Consider the following 18,533-nt stretch of genomic DNA (forward strand, 5'->3'; position numbering starts at 1 on the left):
CCCTTGATGGGAGAACTTTTAATCAGCATTGCGACACTGTGAAGATTTCCTAAATGTTGATAACAACAAGATCAGTACCTATTAATACTACCTATTATTTAGGTTGTGCACTGTATGCTGTGTCTCCCCCTACCTGCTTTAGGAGAGCAGGTTTCAATTTGATTTGTGAGACTATTATTTACAATTGAAGCTTTTGTGTTTATGTGTATATATGTGTGTGTGTGTATATATATATATATATATGTGTGTGTGTGTGTGTGTATATATATATATATATATATATATATACACATACACACACCAAATAACCCCATTATGAGGTTTTGTAGACAGAGGCCGTTTTAGAGGATCGTTACTTATATAGATAGCTCATCATCACTTGCTGTAAAGGATATATATTCCCCTCCTTGACACAGAGGTAAAAAAAAAAATGGACACCAGTATGCAGAGGACATGCGACAGCAGCAAACACACAAAAAAAAGACAGTGCACACTACACAGGTGCTAGATTTCTGTATAGCCTGCAGCTAAATGAGAATTAGACCCTGCCTGCTGATAGTGACATAACAAATGAATATGGCGGCTCCTGCACAATTTAATCCTTTCAATCAAGCCAAAGGCTAAATTGGCTAACCCATACTGTTATAGCACTTGATAAAGGTTATATCTTGACAGGTTTGCTCTAGGTGTTGTTTTGGAAAGTTTTATAATTTTGGAGGAAATGATCCAAAGATATCCCAGGAACAAATTTTGTAGATAAAACACAGCTAAAGAGGTAAGAGCTTATGTCAATTAGCAAAGGGAGCATTCTTAGTTTTTAGATGCTTTTGAGCTGCTTGTGACCTTCTTTTGATTTCCTTCAGACATGTTTTGAGATTCTTTTACATTGCCAATTGGATGAAAGTAGTTCTAATGCAAGCAAATGCCAGTGTATTCAAGCCCTTATGGATTGTTTGATGATGCTGCTGCTATCCTAAAGCAATTTTAATCCAATGCATTATTTATAAGCCTCTTCAGCATCTAAAATATATATATGTCAATGTTATTTTGAAGCTGCCTGTGCAAATCAACGTCCTGACCTTTTTGGATGTGCCATTGCTCAAGTTGGTGTTATGGACATGCTGAAGTTCCACAAGTTTACGATCGGTCATGCTTGGACTACAGACTATGGTTGCTCAGACAAAGAGGACCAGTTTGAGTGGCTGTACAAGTAAGTTTTCTATTCTGTCTATAATTATCTATTTACTTTATTAGAGTAGAATTTCAGCCAAAATATTTTAGGTTACAGCCTTTGTCAGAATGTATTGCTTTTTGTGTCCCCACTGGATAGATCTCCTTGCTGTTTTGTCCACAAAGTGTGGACAACAACAACCTTGCCATTGGTGTCCACACACCAGGATGTAAGTGGAAAGCTCAACTGTTGGGCTGTGGAAGAATTGATGTACCACAGTCTTGAAGTGGCTGTCAGCAGATTTGGCTTAAAGAAATGACAATCTGTCAGTGGGTGGACTGCAACCTATACAAGCAGCCCCTGACCAAACTAATCACAGAGAACGCACTTTGTCAAGTGATCGCATTTGTTTTCCTGAGATAGGCCAGGGGTGTCTGCTCCATACATAAACATACACTCAGCCAGTATGAATCTACATGGCTAAGCCACAGTGATGAACAAAGTGGAACCTAAGACAAAATCTGTTCCTTGTGGTATAATGATTTCTGGCATAAAGTCCACACAAGACAAAATTAAAAGTAAAAAAAATTTTATTTTATGTGAAAGAAAATGTAGACTTATTCCATAATATAATAATCATAGAACCATATATGTTGTATTTCTGATTTTTCAGTTGATTAGTTTTGGCTTGTAGGAAAGCTTTGTTTTCAAAGGAGCACATTTCTGTTTGTCATTTAATTATTTTAGCAGAACAAGTAGCAATTATTATAGGAAATAGTAATCTGATAGTGGTGTATGCTGAACTCTGTGTATGGCAAGAAATGAAATGATAATGTGCGCGGATGCATGGATTGGGTTTGAAATCCTATACTGTAAGCACTTATTGATTTGATTTAATGGTATACAATAGCACTGATACAGCAGGAAAGAATGCTACTATGCAGGAAGGAAAGTGATGTTTTGATAGTCCATGCATTTGTAATGTTGCTGTCTTCATTTTAGATCCTTGATGGTAATTTGGGTAGACTGATTTGGACGGGCACTATGAAAATGATTACTGTTTTGCAGCCTAACAAGAGAAATCTTTAGTGTAGAAATATTCAGTTTCAGAGTAGTACTGAGTGTGGCTTCTTTGTTGCTAATAATTTTTGTGTTTGGTATAGTATAAATGTTATTTGATGGTATGCTAACCAAGCTTAGCTTCAATATGTCACTGCATTCAATATGTCACTGCATACTTGGAGGCTTCTGAAGCTGCACCAGAAGACCTGTGGCTATGGCATTATCATGCCACTACAAAAGGGGGTAGATCTTTGTGTGTGTGTTATATCACTTAATCTTGTCTCTTGAACACAGCTTGTGTTGATACTTGTTTTTAGGACTGGTTCTCTTCATTTTACGGAAGATGTAAAGTGATTGTAAACCTGTATAATTTTTTTTCTAAATAACAAATATGTCATACTTACCTGCTTTGTGCAATGGCTTTGCCATGAGCAGCATCACTCCCCCACGTCTCGGCTCCTGGCTCGTCCCCCAGACAAGTGCCTACCATAGCCCGCTTGCTATGGGGGCACTCGTGTGGGCTCTTTCCAGAGCCAGCTGTGTGTGTCCATAGGCAAGCACACAACACTGCTCAGCACCGCTCCCTCCTCACTGGCTGTGATTGACTGTCTCTGAGCCTGTGAGGAAGATGAAAGCTGAGAGAGTTGCTGCTCTTGTGCAGAGAGCTGGATGAAGATTGAGCTCAGGTTGGTATATGAGGGGAAGGAGAGTCTGTACTCAGAGAGAATGCAAGGTAAAAAAAAAAAAGTTTCAACCTTTAGAACTACTTTAAACTCACTGACCTGTAGTTGCCTGCTTTTTCCTTACCATTCTTCCTGTGGATAGGTACAATAATAACCATCTGCCAGTCATGAATAACTTTTCCAGTTAGAAGAGATTGATAAAAGATCAGTTAATGGTCCCACAACTACTTCTTGAAGTTCTCTTGGAACTCTGGAATGATATCATGAAGCCACATTTGCTTCTAGAAACTCTGAAGATGAACCTTCACTTTGAGAACCAATATGATCCCCCAGCTTGTATTTGTGCCCTGTAATTCTGAAAAGACTCAGCAAATGCTCTACTTCATTCAGGTCTCCCTCAACATAATTATTGTTCCCAGTTTTCATTTTTGCGATTGTACAGTATCTTTTCTTCCTGTCTCTGATATACGTAAAATGGATTTTGTCTCCTTCCTTAACACATTTATCCTTTTCCTTCTCTTTCTGTGCTTTAGAAGAATCGATAACATGTTTGCCCCCTTTTTGTCTTTTTTTCTCTATCAGCTGCACTTTCTGTTTCCTTGTTTCTCCTATATGCTGATTTCTTTCTCCTTTACTAATTTAGTTACCTCTGTAGAAAGCCATTATGGTTTTTCTCTTCTGTTTACTTTTACTAATTTACCTGGCATATAATCTAGTTGCCACCATGATGGTAGATTTTATTGGTGCCCACTGACTGCTACCATTTTACTCCAGCCTTTTAATTTTCTTTTTTAGAAATATACCCTTTTCAGCTAAATTTCTCTTTATGAAATATAAAACTTTTGTTTTTGTATATGCTTTTTCAGTTTTTGATCTAATATCAAATGAAGACTTTGGCGATTACTAGAATCCTCATTTCCTCCCACTTTAACATAGACAGTCGATGTACCAGGTTTAGAATATGATCTCCTCAGATTGAGCTTTTTAATAACCATTTTAGAGAAATGTGTATATGTATATATATATATATATATGTGTTTTGCTTTTCTATTTTAAACTGAATGAGTTTTGCAAGGTAAGGGTTCACATATACTTTATCGTTCGTTTTGTTCTCTTCTTGACAAAATGGTAACTCCACCTCACCTCTTTCCTTTATCGTCTTTAGTGTGTAGTCTTTACCCTGATATATTTGAATCCCTGAACCCTGTTTCTGTGATCACAGTAAAGTCTAAATTATCCCTAGACATACGTGGTTGGCAACTGACAAAGCTTGTTACCTAAAGTTTGAGCATTAGTGCACGTCATGGAAAACTGTAATCTTCTGTTTGATTTTTACAGGTGAAACTCGAAAAATTAGAATATTGTGCAAAAGTTCACTTATTTCAGTAATGCAACTTAAAAGGTGAAACTAATATATGAGATAGACTCATTACATGCAAAGCAAGATAGTTCAAGCCATGATTTGTCATAATTGTGATGATTATGGCTTACAGCTCATGAAAACCCCAAATCCACAATCTCAGAAAATTAGAATATTACATGCAATCAATAAAACAAGGATTGTACATAGAACAATATCGGACCTCTGAAAAGTATAAGCATGCATATGTACTCAGTACTTGGTTTGGGCCCCTTTTGCAGCAATTACTGCCTCAGTGCGGCGTGGCATGGAAGCTATCAGCCTGTGGCACTGCTGAGGTATTATGGAAGACCAGGATGCTGCAGTAGCGTTGTTCGGTCTCATGTCTCTTATCTTTCTTTTGGCAATGCCCCATAGATTCTCTATGGAGTTCAGGTCAGGCGAGTTTGCTGGCCAATCAAGCACAGTAATCCCACAGTCATTGAACCAGGTTTTGGTGCTTTTGGCAGTGTGGGCAGGTGCCAAGTCCTGCTGGAAAATGAAGTCAGCATCCCCATAAAGCTCAAAATCTCCTGGTAGACGGTTGCGTTGACCCTGGACTTAATGAAGCACAGTGGACCAACACCAGCAGATGACATGGCTCCCCAAATCAGACTGTGGAAACTTCACACTGGACTTCAAACATCTTGCAGTGTGTGCCTCTCCATTCTTCCTCCATACTCTGGGTCCTTGGTTTCCAAATAAGATGCGAAAGTTGCTCTCATCAGAAAAGAGGACTTTGGACCACTGAGCAACAGACCAGGTCTGTTTTTCTTTAGCCCAGGAAAGACGCTTCTGACGTTGTTTGTTGTTCAAGAGCGGCTTGACAAGAGGAATACGACATTTGAAGCCCATGTCCAGGATCCATCTGTGTGTGGTGGCTCTTGATGCACTGACTCCAGCCTCAGTCCACTCCTTGTGCAAGTCCCCAACACTTTTGAATGGCCTTTTCCTGACAATCCTCTCCAGGCTGTGGTCATCCCTGCTGCTTGTGCACCTTTTTCTTCCACACTTTTCCCTTCCACATAACTTTCTATTAATGTGCTTTGACACAGCACTTTGGGAACATCCAACTTCTTTTGCAATTACCTTTTGAGGCTTTCCCTCCTTATGGAGGGTGTAAATGATGGTTTTCTGCACAACTGTCAGGTCAGGGCAGTCTTTCCCATGATTGTGATTCCTACTGAACCAGACTGAGAGACCATTTAAAGGCTCGGGAACCCTTTGCAGGTGTTATGGCTTAATTAGCTGATTAGAGTGGGACACTTTGAGCCTAGAATATTGCACCTTTTCACAATATTCTAATTTTCTGAGATTGTGGATTTGGGGTTTTCATGAGCTGTAAGCCATAATCATCACAATTATGACAAATCACGGCTTGAACTATCTTGCTTTGCATGTAATGAGTCTATCTCATATATTAGTTTCACCTTTTAAGCTGCATTACTGAAATAAATGAACTTTTGCACGATATTCTAATTTTTCGAGTTTCACCTGTACTACCAAAATCTTTAAAGAAAAAGGAAAGGCTATCTACTAAGTAAGCGTTCAGTGTTGCCTGCCCTCTGCTTTTACTAATAATGGCTTTGTAATAATAAACAGTCACGTAACTTGGCAGCTTAGTGAGAGACAATAAGAGTAGTCATGTCACCCCACTAGTGCCAATACTGTGGACATTGTCTGAGTCTCCTCCCACCAACCTCAGCAGCCGGCCAGGATCTGGAGCTAGATAACATATATATAAAAAAGAAGGCTAATTTACACTGCTTCTTAGTAGAAATTTATTTATTTTATTTTAGGTACTTATATAGTACTGTCAATTTACGCAGCGCTTTACATATATATGATGTACATTCACATCAGTCCCTAACCCTCAAGGGGTGTACAATCTAAGGTCCCTAACTCACATTCAAACATACACATACTATGGACAATTTAGACAGGATCCAATTAACCTACCTGCATGTCTTTGGAGTGTGGGAGGAAACCGGAGTACCCGGAGGAAACCCACGCAGGCACAGGCAGGTGGTGCCATGGTAGGGATTCGAACCAACGACCCTAGTACTGCCAGGCGGAAGTGCTAACCACTAAACCACTGTGCTGCCTGAATGTACTTAGTGAATAGCCTTTCCTTCTTCTTTAACTGCATTAACTACCCCATTAGTTAAGTCTTTAGAAACACAACCCCCCATATTTTTTTTTACCTTCTAGGGACACAAATGTTCCTTATCAATTAAAATTTTGCCCCCAGTTCTGAATTTAAATTAATGTCCAAAAACTCCTGAATTATATACTATAAGAAAATCGGATGAATGTCTGGTTTTCCTTGATGTTGCACTGCAGGTTGAAACCAAGGATGGTACTAATCGTACTAATATTCTCATGCGACAAAGGGATTTTTTTTTTTGTTTTTGTTTAGTTTCTGGTCTTGCGCAGTCTTTTATATGTGATTTTTCATATCTGATTTTTCTCGTACAAAAACAGTACACATTAACCTCCCTGTCAGTATTCCCGAGTGTAGCTCAGGGTAAAGTTTCAGTACCACAAGCGGTAACCCCGAGCTACACTCAGGCTTACCATGCGGCGCTACTCCAGGATCCCTCGATCACTTACCATGTCCTGCGCTCCCACGATGTCCCTCCTGCAGTGTCCCCTGTAATATCCTCCGGAGGATGCCGGCATCTGTCATCTGGGTTCTGTCCCCTGCGAGCGTCGGGAAGTACGGGGATGGAACTGGCCGGAAATTTGAAAATGACAAACAATGACATTCAATAAATTCAATAAAATCACATAGTATAACATTACTGTATCAAACCATTTCACATACATTTTGTCCCTAGAGCTTTGTCCTGTGCCCTGCCCTCATTTTTACTGTTCTTTCTGCCTGGAAACAGAAATGTCCATGGCATCCAAAAAGTGTCCCTTTAGGTCAAAATCGGTTTTAGAGCAGCTAGAGAACAGCGATAGTAAATTAGAATCACTTGCAGAATTGAGTGATAATGATTCGTGGGGAAATTCGTCATCGAACACTGAAAACGATTCTGCGACTTTGCTCAGTGATGTGCGAACTTGGCGCTATATTTCAAATTTCAGTGTTTTTGGTTTGATTACATTATAGAATTAAATTTAATATTATATTATTAGTTTTTATGATTATTTATTGAATTATAATTTATGATTTCGTGTTTCAAATTTTAACATACCCGGGATGTTAACTAGACTCTTGTTCGGACAGATTTCAGTAAGTTATTCCTAAAAATTACAGGCCTACAATAAAAAAAATACATATTTCCATGCAAAAAAATGTACCGCTTTGAACACAGAAATATGGACATAATCAGACCGTTAGGGAGGATAAACGAAAATCATTAGTCCTGTCAACATTCAAAAAAAAATTTGGAGTTTGGAAATTTTCATTTGGAAAGTCTGAATCAGATGTTGAAAGTTGTGTGAACATTATATGAAAATCAAACTATTGTTCTGATTTTCTGATAGTGTGTCAGGACCCTTGTGTGAGGGATGCAGACCACCTGCTAACATTATGACCAACATAGTCTAAACATTCAGCTTTACACCATTCTTGGAACTACACATTTAACTCTGCAGTTTAAAAACCTTTCCTTATTCATTAATTATAGACAGGCAAGGCCTCTAAAATGTAAGGGTACGGCCTATATTGCAAAGATCCTGGCCCAAATTATGAAAATCCCTCAAAGAGCATACCAGTAAATATGTTCAATCAATAAGAAACTTGTTTGCAATGTCTCACAAGTAGGTGGCTCATAAATACTGCTAATTCTATTACTGCACAGGTTTTCTAAATAAGGAATATTACTGCAGATGCCATGTACGCTTCTGTCATGGATACTGTCTTGTAAATAACTAAACCACTGATTCAAAAATCTACATCTAATTTGAGTTAATTTTTTTTTTGTCTTGATCACTACCTTTAGCTTCTGAAAATAGTAAAATATGTTTTAAAGCAATTCTGCTGCTAAAATAAGAATATAAAATGAAAGACCCCTGCAAAGAATACTCACCTCTCCCGCTGGCTGTCTATGTCCACCGATCTCTGCAGTAACAAAAAAAACTCAGGCTAAAAATGGTTCAGAATCTGGCACTGTCTAACACTCTCAATTTTTTGGTCCTGTGCCACACCAGCCACCAGTTACTATGTTCTGTAGTTGTATAGGGGGTGGCAGGAAGGAACCACAGCAGAGGCATTTATATACTTTTTCTTTTAAGAACCCTAAGTTTTTCGTATGCGTAATTTTAGCATGATATTTCTGTTTGATTTCCTTATGACCATGTTGTTTTTTTTAACATTGTAGGTACTCACCACTTCATAATATCAAAGTGCCTGATGATGGAAAACAGTACCCATCTACATTGCTCCTTACAGCTGATCATGACGACAGAGTTGTCCCGTTACACTCTCTGAAATTTATAGCCACTTTACAGCATGTTGTGGGCCACAGTCCAAAGCAACAGAATCCACTTTTCATCCATGTTGATACCAAAGCTGGCCATGGGGCAGGAAAACCCACTACTAAAGTGATTGAGGAGGTTTCTGACATGTTTGCCTTCATTGCACGATGCCTGAACCTTAGTTGGATTGAATAAATGAAACTGAGCAAGCTTCCATTTTTATACAAGGGCTTTTATGTCACATGAGAAACGTCAATGCGTTTTCCTAGCACATCTTTTTACATCTATCCTTATTACTTGAGGTGAATGGAAATATTTGAATCATGTGGGTATCAAAAATTTAAATAGTTCTTTGTGTTACAATGTTTTTGAGTTTTGATCATGGCTATACTGTAACTTGAAGCATATTTTGTCCACACAACAAATATGAAGTTGAAAACACCTAAACAATAATGGTGCATATCAAATAAAATGATTTTCATTAACGTCACGTTTTATGGTAAACAATTACGTATGGTTCTTAACTTACTTTTCTATTAATGTTTTCAGATTTGTTTTGTTATTCTATAAAATGATGTGGTGTATATTTTGGAAATGATGTAGTATATTCATTCACTTTATTCATGTCCCACGTCCAGCTTGATTATGGAGAATTTACTATTTTAGACCTAATCTGTTGACTGAGTAGTTATGGGGTAGGGGCTACCGCTACAATGATTAACAAATTGGCTATTCTACTTATTGACTGTATCAGCTTGTGTATGTGGCTTTCTGCTTCCTCCTTGCATTCATAAAGGTTTGATTTATACACAAAACAGCTGGATCTTTCAAATGTGGCTTGTATGGCAAGTTCTGTAAAGACACAACACTGAGTTTCCTGTGCTAACCATCATTTTTCCAGGTTATCAATATCTTTGTGGAAAATATCACTAATTTAAGCATGCGTTAAGCTATTTCTGAAAAAAAGTTTAATAACTTCCCCTTTTCACCAACCCTTCTAACCTAAACTGCACTAACCACCCTACCCCTGCTACTTAACTTCACAGCAGAGCCATGACCCAGTCAATGTTTACATTGTTGGCGATTAAATACTCTTTATCGCTGGCTGAATTGGGCTATCCAGTCTTGACTTGAATGGAGTTGTATACTAAAAGTGCAGCAATGCACAGGCGTGGCCAGTAATGCAGAGAATTTCATTACCAAGGATCCAGACGTGGTGGTGTGAGTGTGTTGGGAGGGGCTTAGTGCATTATAGCTTAGGAAACCTGGGTGTAAAGGTGTCAGATTCGAAAATTCTGAACTTGTCCTTTTAAAAAAATTGAGCCGCAGACATGAAAGAAAATGAAAATGGTAACTCTGGGATGCCTTTTTTTTATTTTTAAACAGGGCGCTGAACACTGCCACAGCTGCAAATATCATCACATGAAACCATATTTAATCATTGCTCTACCATGTAACACAATTTATGTTCAGTTTTTAATACATTAAAAATATTCATACAACTGAAATTTTCAAATGTTTGTTTCATTAACAGAACTGTGGGCTGAGTGCACAGTGGACAGGGCACGCCATAGGAACAGTTAGTATTTTTTTTAACATGGGCCACAATTTTGTTGAATGTATTGATTGTTTCTTAGACAACCAATGGAGTAAACAGGGTCCATATTGCAAAAGACCAAGCTGAGGTCTAGCCAGGAGGATGGTATAAAGACTGTAAATTCATGAACGACTATCATAGTGGGAAAAAACTTGTGACCTGAGATCAGGCTCGAAGGCCAGTGGCTATAGCAGTAAAGAGGTCTATGCATAGTCAGCTGGATGAATACACAAGCAGATCCCCCTAGTGATAATGCAAGCTCACCCAACGTGCACTAAGCGTCTAAGCACTAGTCAGTCTTCACCAGAGCTTCTCAAGGTAGAGATGGGTTTTGCTGCCTGCTAATGCCAGGTTGTGGCCCTCAGGATTGTACCAGCAGGAAGAACAAGCGGGGGTCCGGTAGCAGACAAAGCAGGTTGTGAACAAGCAGAAGTGTAGTCGATAAACAAGCCAAAAGGTCAGTAATGAGTAATAGCTGGAAGGGGTCAGACAGAAGCGCAGTTAATGAACAAGCCAAGGGTTGATAACAAGTGGTAGAGAAGGACAGCAGCAGGTATGCAAGGAGCAAGTTATCGGTTGGAGAGAGCACTATAATCTGGCAAACAAGAAGTGCAAGGACATGGCTTAAATAGGAGGTTCTTGGGAGGAGCAAAAAATTCAATCTTCCAACAGAGACAAAGTACAGTTGTGTTCAAAATAATAGCAGTCAGACATCACTAACCTGATCAATCACTGTTTTTGGTAGAAATTATATTTCTACATGGCAAATAATTTACTAGCAGGTGTAGTAGAGTAATAGAAATGCAACAGACCCAACAGTCATGACATGCATGCTGCTGATTCTGTGTAATTGAATCACTAATTGAAAGGGGCATGTTCAAAATAATAGCAGTGTGGAGTTCTATTAGTGAGGTCATTCATTCTTTGAAAAACAGGTGGCAGTTATTGCCCTTATTTAAGGAAGGAAGGCAGCAAATGTTGTACATGCTGGTTACAGTGCATTTCTCTTTGAAATTCTGAGGAAAATGGGTCGTTCCAGACATTGTTCAGAAGAATAGCCAAAATGGCAAGGACTCAGCAAACAATCAGCTCCAGGAAGATCAAAGAAGGTCTAAAGTTACCCGTGAGTACTGTTACAATTAGAAGACGCCTATGTGAAGCCAAGCTATCTGCAAGAAGCCCCCGCAAAGTCCCACTGTTGAAAAAAAGACATGTGCTGAAGAGATTACAATTTGCCAAAGAGCACATTGACTGGCCTAAAGAGAAATGGCGCAACATTTTGTGGACTGATGAAAGTAAGATTGTTCTTTTTGGGTCTAGTGGCTGGAGACTGTTTGTCAGACGACCCCCAAACACTGAATTCAAGCCACAGTACACTGTGAAGACAGTGAAGCATGGTTGCGCAAGCATCATGATATAGGGATGTTTCTCATACTAGGTGTTGGGCCTATTTATCGCATACCAGGGATCATGGATCAGTTTGAATACATCAGAATACTTGAAGAGGTCATGCTGTCTTATACTAAAGAGGAAATGCCCTTGAAATGGGTGTTCCAACAAGACAACGACCCCAAACACACCAATAAACGTGCAACATCTTGGTTCCAGACCAACAAGATTGACGTTATGGAGTGGCCAGTCCAATCCCCGGATCTTAATCCAATAGAAAACTTGTGACATCAAAAATGCAGTTTCTGTGGAATGTAGTCCAATCGTCCTGGGCTGGAATACCTGTTCACAGGTGCCAGAAGTTGGTTGACTCCATGCAACACAGATGTACAGCAGTTCTCAGAAACAGTGCTTATACAACTAAATATTAATTAAGTGATTCAAAGGAAAGCAAAATCTTCAAACATTTTTCAGCTTATATAGTGAATGTTTGAGTTTGTAAAGAAGAATACAAACACTGCTATTTTTTTGAACAGTCTAATATTCTTCAATTTTTTTTAGAGGAACAACACAAATTTGATATATTTTTCTTCATGTTTTGAAATTGGGCCCTGGAGTAGAACCACTGTAGGGGGGGGGGGGCGCAAGAACCCGGATTGTGGCTCCTCAGCGGCTGCTGGCTGCAGTTGTCTGAGTTGTGCTGAGCTGAGTGTCTCCCTCACACAGCCCAGAGCTAGCGCTGACAGTTACCCCCACACACACACACACACACACACACACAGATAGGAGAAGAGAGAGCTGATCTGCTCCTCCTCCTGCCCTCTCCTGTGCCTGCCCTGTCCACACTCCAATCCCTGGCAGTGCTGTACCTCAGAAAAGCTGATGTGTGGATGGAAAGTTTGAAGCACAGCAGACAGAGGAGGAACGGTGCAGACTATCAATGTGTGAGTGAGCTCACCATCCATACACTGTAAGTGTAAGTCTTCCCCCTCTCTTCTTTCTCTTTCCTGCCTCCCAGTGAGTATACTAATGTAAGAGGGACTCAGATATAAGGGTTGCTCTGCGGACTCTGATGCAAGGGATATTTTGCAGACTCTGATGTAAGTGGAGCGGTGCAAACTCTGTTGTAAAGCAGTCTCTGCATACTCTGATGTAAGGGGAGCTCTGCAGACTCTGATAAAAGGGGGCTCTGTGGACTCTGATGTAAGGGAGAACTCTGCAGACTGTTCTGTAAGGGTTACTCTGGGGACCCTGATTAAAGAGCAATGTTGGGAACTCAGATGTAAGTGGGGGCTCTGGTTACTAAAGAGTCTGCAGAGTCTCTCCTTACAGTGTGAAGAGGAACTCTGTGAATTCAGATGTAATGGAAAACTCTGCGGATTCAGATGTATAGGGGAACTCTGTGGACTCTGATGTAAGGGGAACTCTTGTGATTAAACCCATATGATTAGAAATGCTATGTAATCAAAAAATACATGTATAGTGTACACTACAAAAAGTATTCAGGTTTGGCTTAAAGAAAAAATGGCAACCCTACCTAAAACATCAGGGAGGGGGCCCTCTATGGGACCATAATAAAGGGCCCTGGGATGGTATGGATCGGAGGGGGGGGGGGGGTCAGGGGTCTCTTCATGGTTTCTTGCACTGGGGCCCTGAAGGTTCTAGTTACACCTCTGGGACAGTAGATGGACGTAACTGGGTACCAATGGTTTCTGCCAGTTCTGTGCTGATGGCCCTACTGGACATCTTGTGATATCAAAGGGAAGTAAGCATGATATTTCTTTCATCTGCTGCCTTAACGTTCTTTAGCTGACCATTGAGTCTACAGTCCTCAATGTTGCCCAATCAATGGTGTCCTCAATGTTGAGAAATACAGACAGGTACTTATCTATCATGCCATACCATCAGGGAGGCATTTGATTGACCCCACATTTATTCTGCAGCAGGACAACCACCCCAAACATGTAGTCAATGTAATTTAAAACTGTTTTCAGTATACAGTAAAGAAAAACAAAGAGTGTTGGAAGTGATACTGGGCCACTTCAAAGCCCTGATCTCAACAACATCAAGTCTGTCTGGGGTTACATAAAGAGACAGAAGGATTTGTGGCAGCCTACATCCACAAATGATTTGTGGTTAGCTCTCTAAGATGTCTGGAAGAACCTACCTGCCGAGTTCCTTCAAAAACTGTGTACCCAGAAGAATTGATGCTGTTTTGAAGGCAAAGGGTAGTAGCACCATATATTGATTTGCCTTGGATTTCTCTTCTGTTGATCTCCTTTTTTTTTTTACTCCTATTGTTATTTTCTAAAAGTAAACTTTTAACACTTCTATTTCTGAAAGCTTTCTTAATTTACAGTGTTTTTTCACACCTGCCATTGTGTAGTAGTTAAAATACATTTATTTAAAATATGGTATCTGCTCACATTTTAGGAGAAGTAAAAGGCATATCATAAAACAGCATCAAGCACATCTGCAGGCGTAATGACATCACCTCTGAAACACCAACACAAATATTTAATTCAAAGGGACTAGCGATCCCCTTTCTATATGTGATTGCCTGGGTTGAGCCCTATTGGGAATGCTGTGATCCATCTTGTGGTGTGAGCTGGCGGCCTGAAGTCTGCTGAGTGGGGATGCCTGCAGCCATTTGGCAAGTTGCCTGATTCCTGATTGAAGCAAAGCATCAATCCATTCAGTGAGGGTTTTCTCCACTAAGCGCTGTTAGACCTTCTGCACAGAGGTCTAACATTTTTGGTAAGAAGGTTTATCATCCCTCTTAGTAGATAGCACTGTGGTGAAGATTGGAGGCATTAGATATCCACAGCTTCTTTTTTGCTGCACAAATAGACTACTGTGACTTTATGAACTTTCACATTTATTGGGGCTGTTTGAGTTTATCCATTTATTTATTTATTCACTTATTTTCTGATTTGATTTTTTATTTTATATATTTTAATTTATTATTATATGCTCACTGTTATGTATGAATTTTGTGTATCCTATGAATTATTATACAGTGGGTAAAATAAGTATTGAACACATCACCATTTTTCTAGGTAAATATATTTCTAAAGGTGCTATTGACTTGAAATTTTCAACACATGTCAGTAACAACCCATGCAATCCATACATACAAAGAAACCAAAACAAATAAGTTCAGAAATTAAGTTATGTGTAATAAAATAGAATGACACAGGAAAAAGTATTATTATTATACAGGATTTATATAGTGCCAACAGTTTATGTAGCACTTTACAACAAAAGTATTGATCACATGAAGAAAGGGAGCTGTAAAAAGACATGGAAGGCCAAGACACCAGCTGAAATAAATCAGTATTTAGAAAAAAAAATCCTGCCCCTTGTCAGTGCAAATTAATATCAGCTGGTGCAGTCTCAACTGATGGCCTATAAAAAGGTGTCTGATTACCAAGGTGTCACACAAGAAACATTTCATGATGTGTAAAGCAAAAGAGCTCTCTCAAGACCTTAGCAACCATATTATTGCAAAATATACTGATGGCATTGATTACAGAAGGAATTATGTCATGTCATTGAAGGAAGAATATATGGAAAAATGTACCAAGACGTTCTTGATAAAAATCTGCTGCCATCTACCAGAATGAAGAAGATGAAATGAGGGTGGACATTTCAGCAAGACAATGATCCCAAACACAAAGCCAAGGAAACTCTCAATTGGTTTCAAAGAAGGAAAATAAAGCTACTAGAGTAGCCCAACAAATCACCTAACTTGAATCCAATAGAAAATCTATGGAAAGAACTAAACATCAGTTCATAGAAGAGGCCCATGGAGCCTTCAAGATTTGAAAACTGTGTGGAAGAATGGGTCAAAATCACACCTGAGCAATGCATGCAACTAGTTTCCCCATACAGGAGGTGTCTTGAAGCTGTCATTACCAGCAAAGGATTTTGTACAAAGCATTAAATAAATTTCAGTTAGCGTGTTCAATACTTTTTCCCTGTGCCATTGCATTTTATTGCACATAACTTAATTTCTGAACTTTTTTGTTTTGGTTTCTTTGTATGTGTGGATTGCATGGGTTGTTACCAACATGTGGTGAAAAGTTCATGTCAATAGCACCTTTAGAAATATATTTACTTAGAAAAATGGTGCGTTTTCAATACTTATTTTACCCACTGTATGTGCTATTTATATTGATTTGGTTATTTCTTTTGTTTACAAACGATTTTATTTTTCAAGAAATAGACTGTAAAATGACATTCAAAAAGGCACATTCATATAGAGTAAAGAAAAAGTTAAGAGAAGAAGAGAGCATAGAGTTTAAGTACATGAGCAATATAAATAAAGAGGAAGGCAGAGTTATACAACTACCAACAGAGTAAGTCAATCAACCCAAATAAGGAATGTCCTTAGTCATGTAGTAAATGTCTGAGTCTTCCAAACTTCCCATTTTTTATCAAATAAGTGCATCTTGTCCAGTAAAGAATAATTAATTCTTTCCATGAGCATCACAGCATCAACTCTATGTAGAACAGAGGCCAATGGTACTGTGATAGATATCCAGTGTAGGGCGGTAGCCCATAGGGTGGATATGCAAATGGTATGGATTAACCTCATAATTCAGTGTGAACCCCCGGGATACGAGCTCCCAATAGGCAGGACTGCATAGTCAGATGCACTGGGTCACCCGCCAGTGCAGAAGCTACCTCAGAGATCTTGTGCCACACCAAGGAGAGAACTGGGCAAGCCCAGAATGTATGCACCAGAGTACTGGCAAGGCCACAGCCCCGGAAGCATAGGTGGGACGTCCCTGGATATAGGGCATGTAGTTTAGATGGGGTATAATACCATCTGGTTAATACCTTGAGGGCTGTCTCACGGACAGAGCGAGATCTAGAGCTCCTACGTATGTTATCCACCATGGAATCATCCTCATCCGAAAAGGTGGTACCACTATCAGCTTCCCATTTTTGTCTATATAGAGGGGGTGTGGGAAAGGAGCTAACCAAGAACTGGCGATACAAATCAGAAATAAGACCCTTACCCCTGGGAAAGTCATGGCTAATGCGTTCAAAGAACGAATTATTTGGTTATTTCATGCACTTTTGCACAGCACAACATATTTATTTCTATAACTATTACAGTATGTTGGCTTGGATACGAATGATTGATTTGTGCACTACACAAGATACAATGTTCAGTACATAATCAGACCAAAAAGTAAAAAGGTTTCACACATATGGTGTCGCCATACTCCGGAAGGAGTAGCATAATGTGTTTTGGGTTGCAATTCTAGGTATGTCCTTGGTGTGCCTGGAAAATATCTTATTAAATTGACAACTTTGTGTAAAATTAAAAAAAAAAAATTCTTTCCGAATTGTCCAAAAGCTTGTGGCAAAAAAATTAAGTCTTCAAAAGACTCACTATGCCTGTTAAAAAATACCTTGTGGTTTTTACTCTCCAAAATGTTGTAATTTTGTGGGTGTTTCCACTGTCCTGGTGCTCCAGGGCCTCCAAAAATGTGAAAGGTAGTCTGTAAATGAGATGCGTAATTTATGTCCCTAGGATGGCTGAAGGTGCTCTTTTGGATTTTGGGCCCCTCTATGTGGCTAGGCTATTGAAAAGTCTCTTTAGAGTGTAATTGTAAGTATGTATATGCTGTGTGTGAGAAATAACTTTTTAACCACTAGCCTACAGGGCACTTATACCCCCTTCCTGCCCAGGCCAATTTCCAGCTTTCAGCGCTGTCACACTTTGAATGACAATTGCGTGGTCATGCAACACTGTACCCATATTACATTTTTATCATTTTTTTGAGACAGATAGTGCTTTCTTTTGGTGGTATTTAATCACCTCTGGGATTTTTATTTTTTCTTAAACAAACCAAAAACCACTGAAAATTTTGAAAAAAAAAGTTTTTTCTTAGTTTTTGTTATACAATTTTGTAAATAAGTGATTTTTCTCCTTCACTGATGTGCACTAATGAGGCTGCAGTGATGGGCACTGATAGGCTGCACTGATGGACAGTGATAGGTGGCACTGATGAGGAGGCACTGGTAGTTTGCACTGATGGGCATTGACAGGCATCACTGATGGGCACTGAAAGGCAGCACTGATACATGACACTGATATATGGCACTGATAGGCAGCACTGACTGGCACTGATGCGCACTGATAGGCGACACTGACTGGCACTGATAGGTGGCACTGATTGGCATTGATAGGTGGCACTGACTGGCACTGATGGGTGACATTAAAAGGCAGCTCAGATAGGCACTGATATGTGGCATTATTGTGCACTGGTATGCACTGATATGTGGCATTGATGTGGCACTGATGGGCACTGACACGTGGCACTGATGAGCACTGACACGTGGCACTTCTGGGGCCACACTGATCATCAGGGCACACTGATCATCAGTGCCCTGATGATCAGTGTACATGTCCCCTCCGCTGAAAGCCGATTACCGGCTCTCCTCTCCTCTTGAGCTGTCATCGTGACAGCTCGAGAGGAGAGAAATGCCGATAACCGGCATTTCCATGTTTACATGTGATCAGCTGTGATTGGACACAGCTGATCACATGACCGAGCCGACATCTTCGGCTCTTTCCGTGATCCGCTGTGTCCGAGGGACACAGCGCACCGGCGATCGCCGCGCTGCCAGCTCCGTGAGCTGCACATGCGCAGTGAGAATGGTAGGACATCATAGGACGTCCTATCAGAACTAGAGAACCACCTTGCGCCTGTCGTACTATAGGGCGGGCGGAAGGTGGTTAAAATGAAAACTTGGTGAAAAATAAATTATTTAATTTTCAAAAAA

General features: G+C 39.7%; 1 protein-coding gene across 1 annotated transcript in view; it reads left to right on the forward strand.

Moving 5' to 3' along the window:
* PREP (prolyl endopeptidase) overlaps positions 1-10,251 on the forward strand; it is a 170,056-nt gene extending 159,805 nt beyond the window's left edge. The window contains exons 14-15 of the mRNA XM_089665074.1: positions 1,054-1,210; positions 8,647-10,251. Of these exons, the coding sequence (XP_089521200.1) occupies positions 1,054-1,210; positions 8,647-8,938 (449 nt within the window). The 3' untranslated portion in view covers positions 8,939-10,251. The remainder of the gene's footprint in view (positions 1-1,053; positions 1,211-8,646) is intronic.
* The last annotated feature ends 8,282 nt before the right edge of the window (positions 10,252-18,533 follow it).

This window comes from Staurois parvus, unplaced genomic scaffold, assembly GCF_062004578.1.
Source record: "Staurois parvus isolate SC_StPar_1 unplaced genomic scaffold, SC_StPar_1.0 ptg000048l, whole genome shotgun sequence".
Taxonomy (NCBI): Eukaryota; Metazoa; Chordata; class Amphibia; order Anura; family Ranidae; genus Staurois; species Staurois parvus.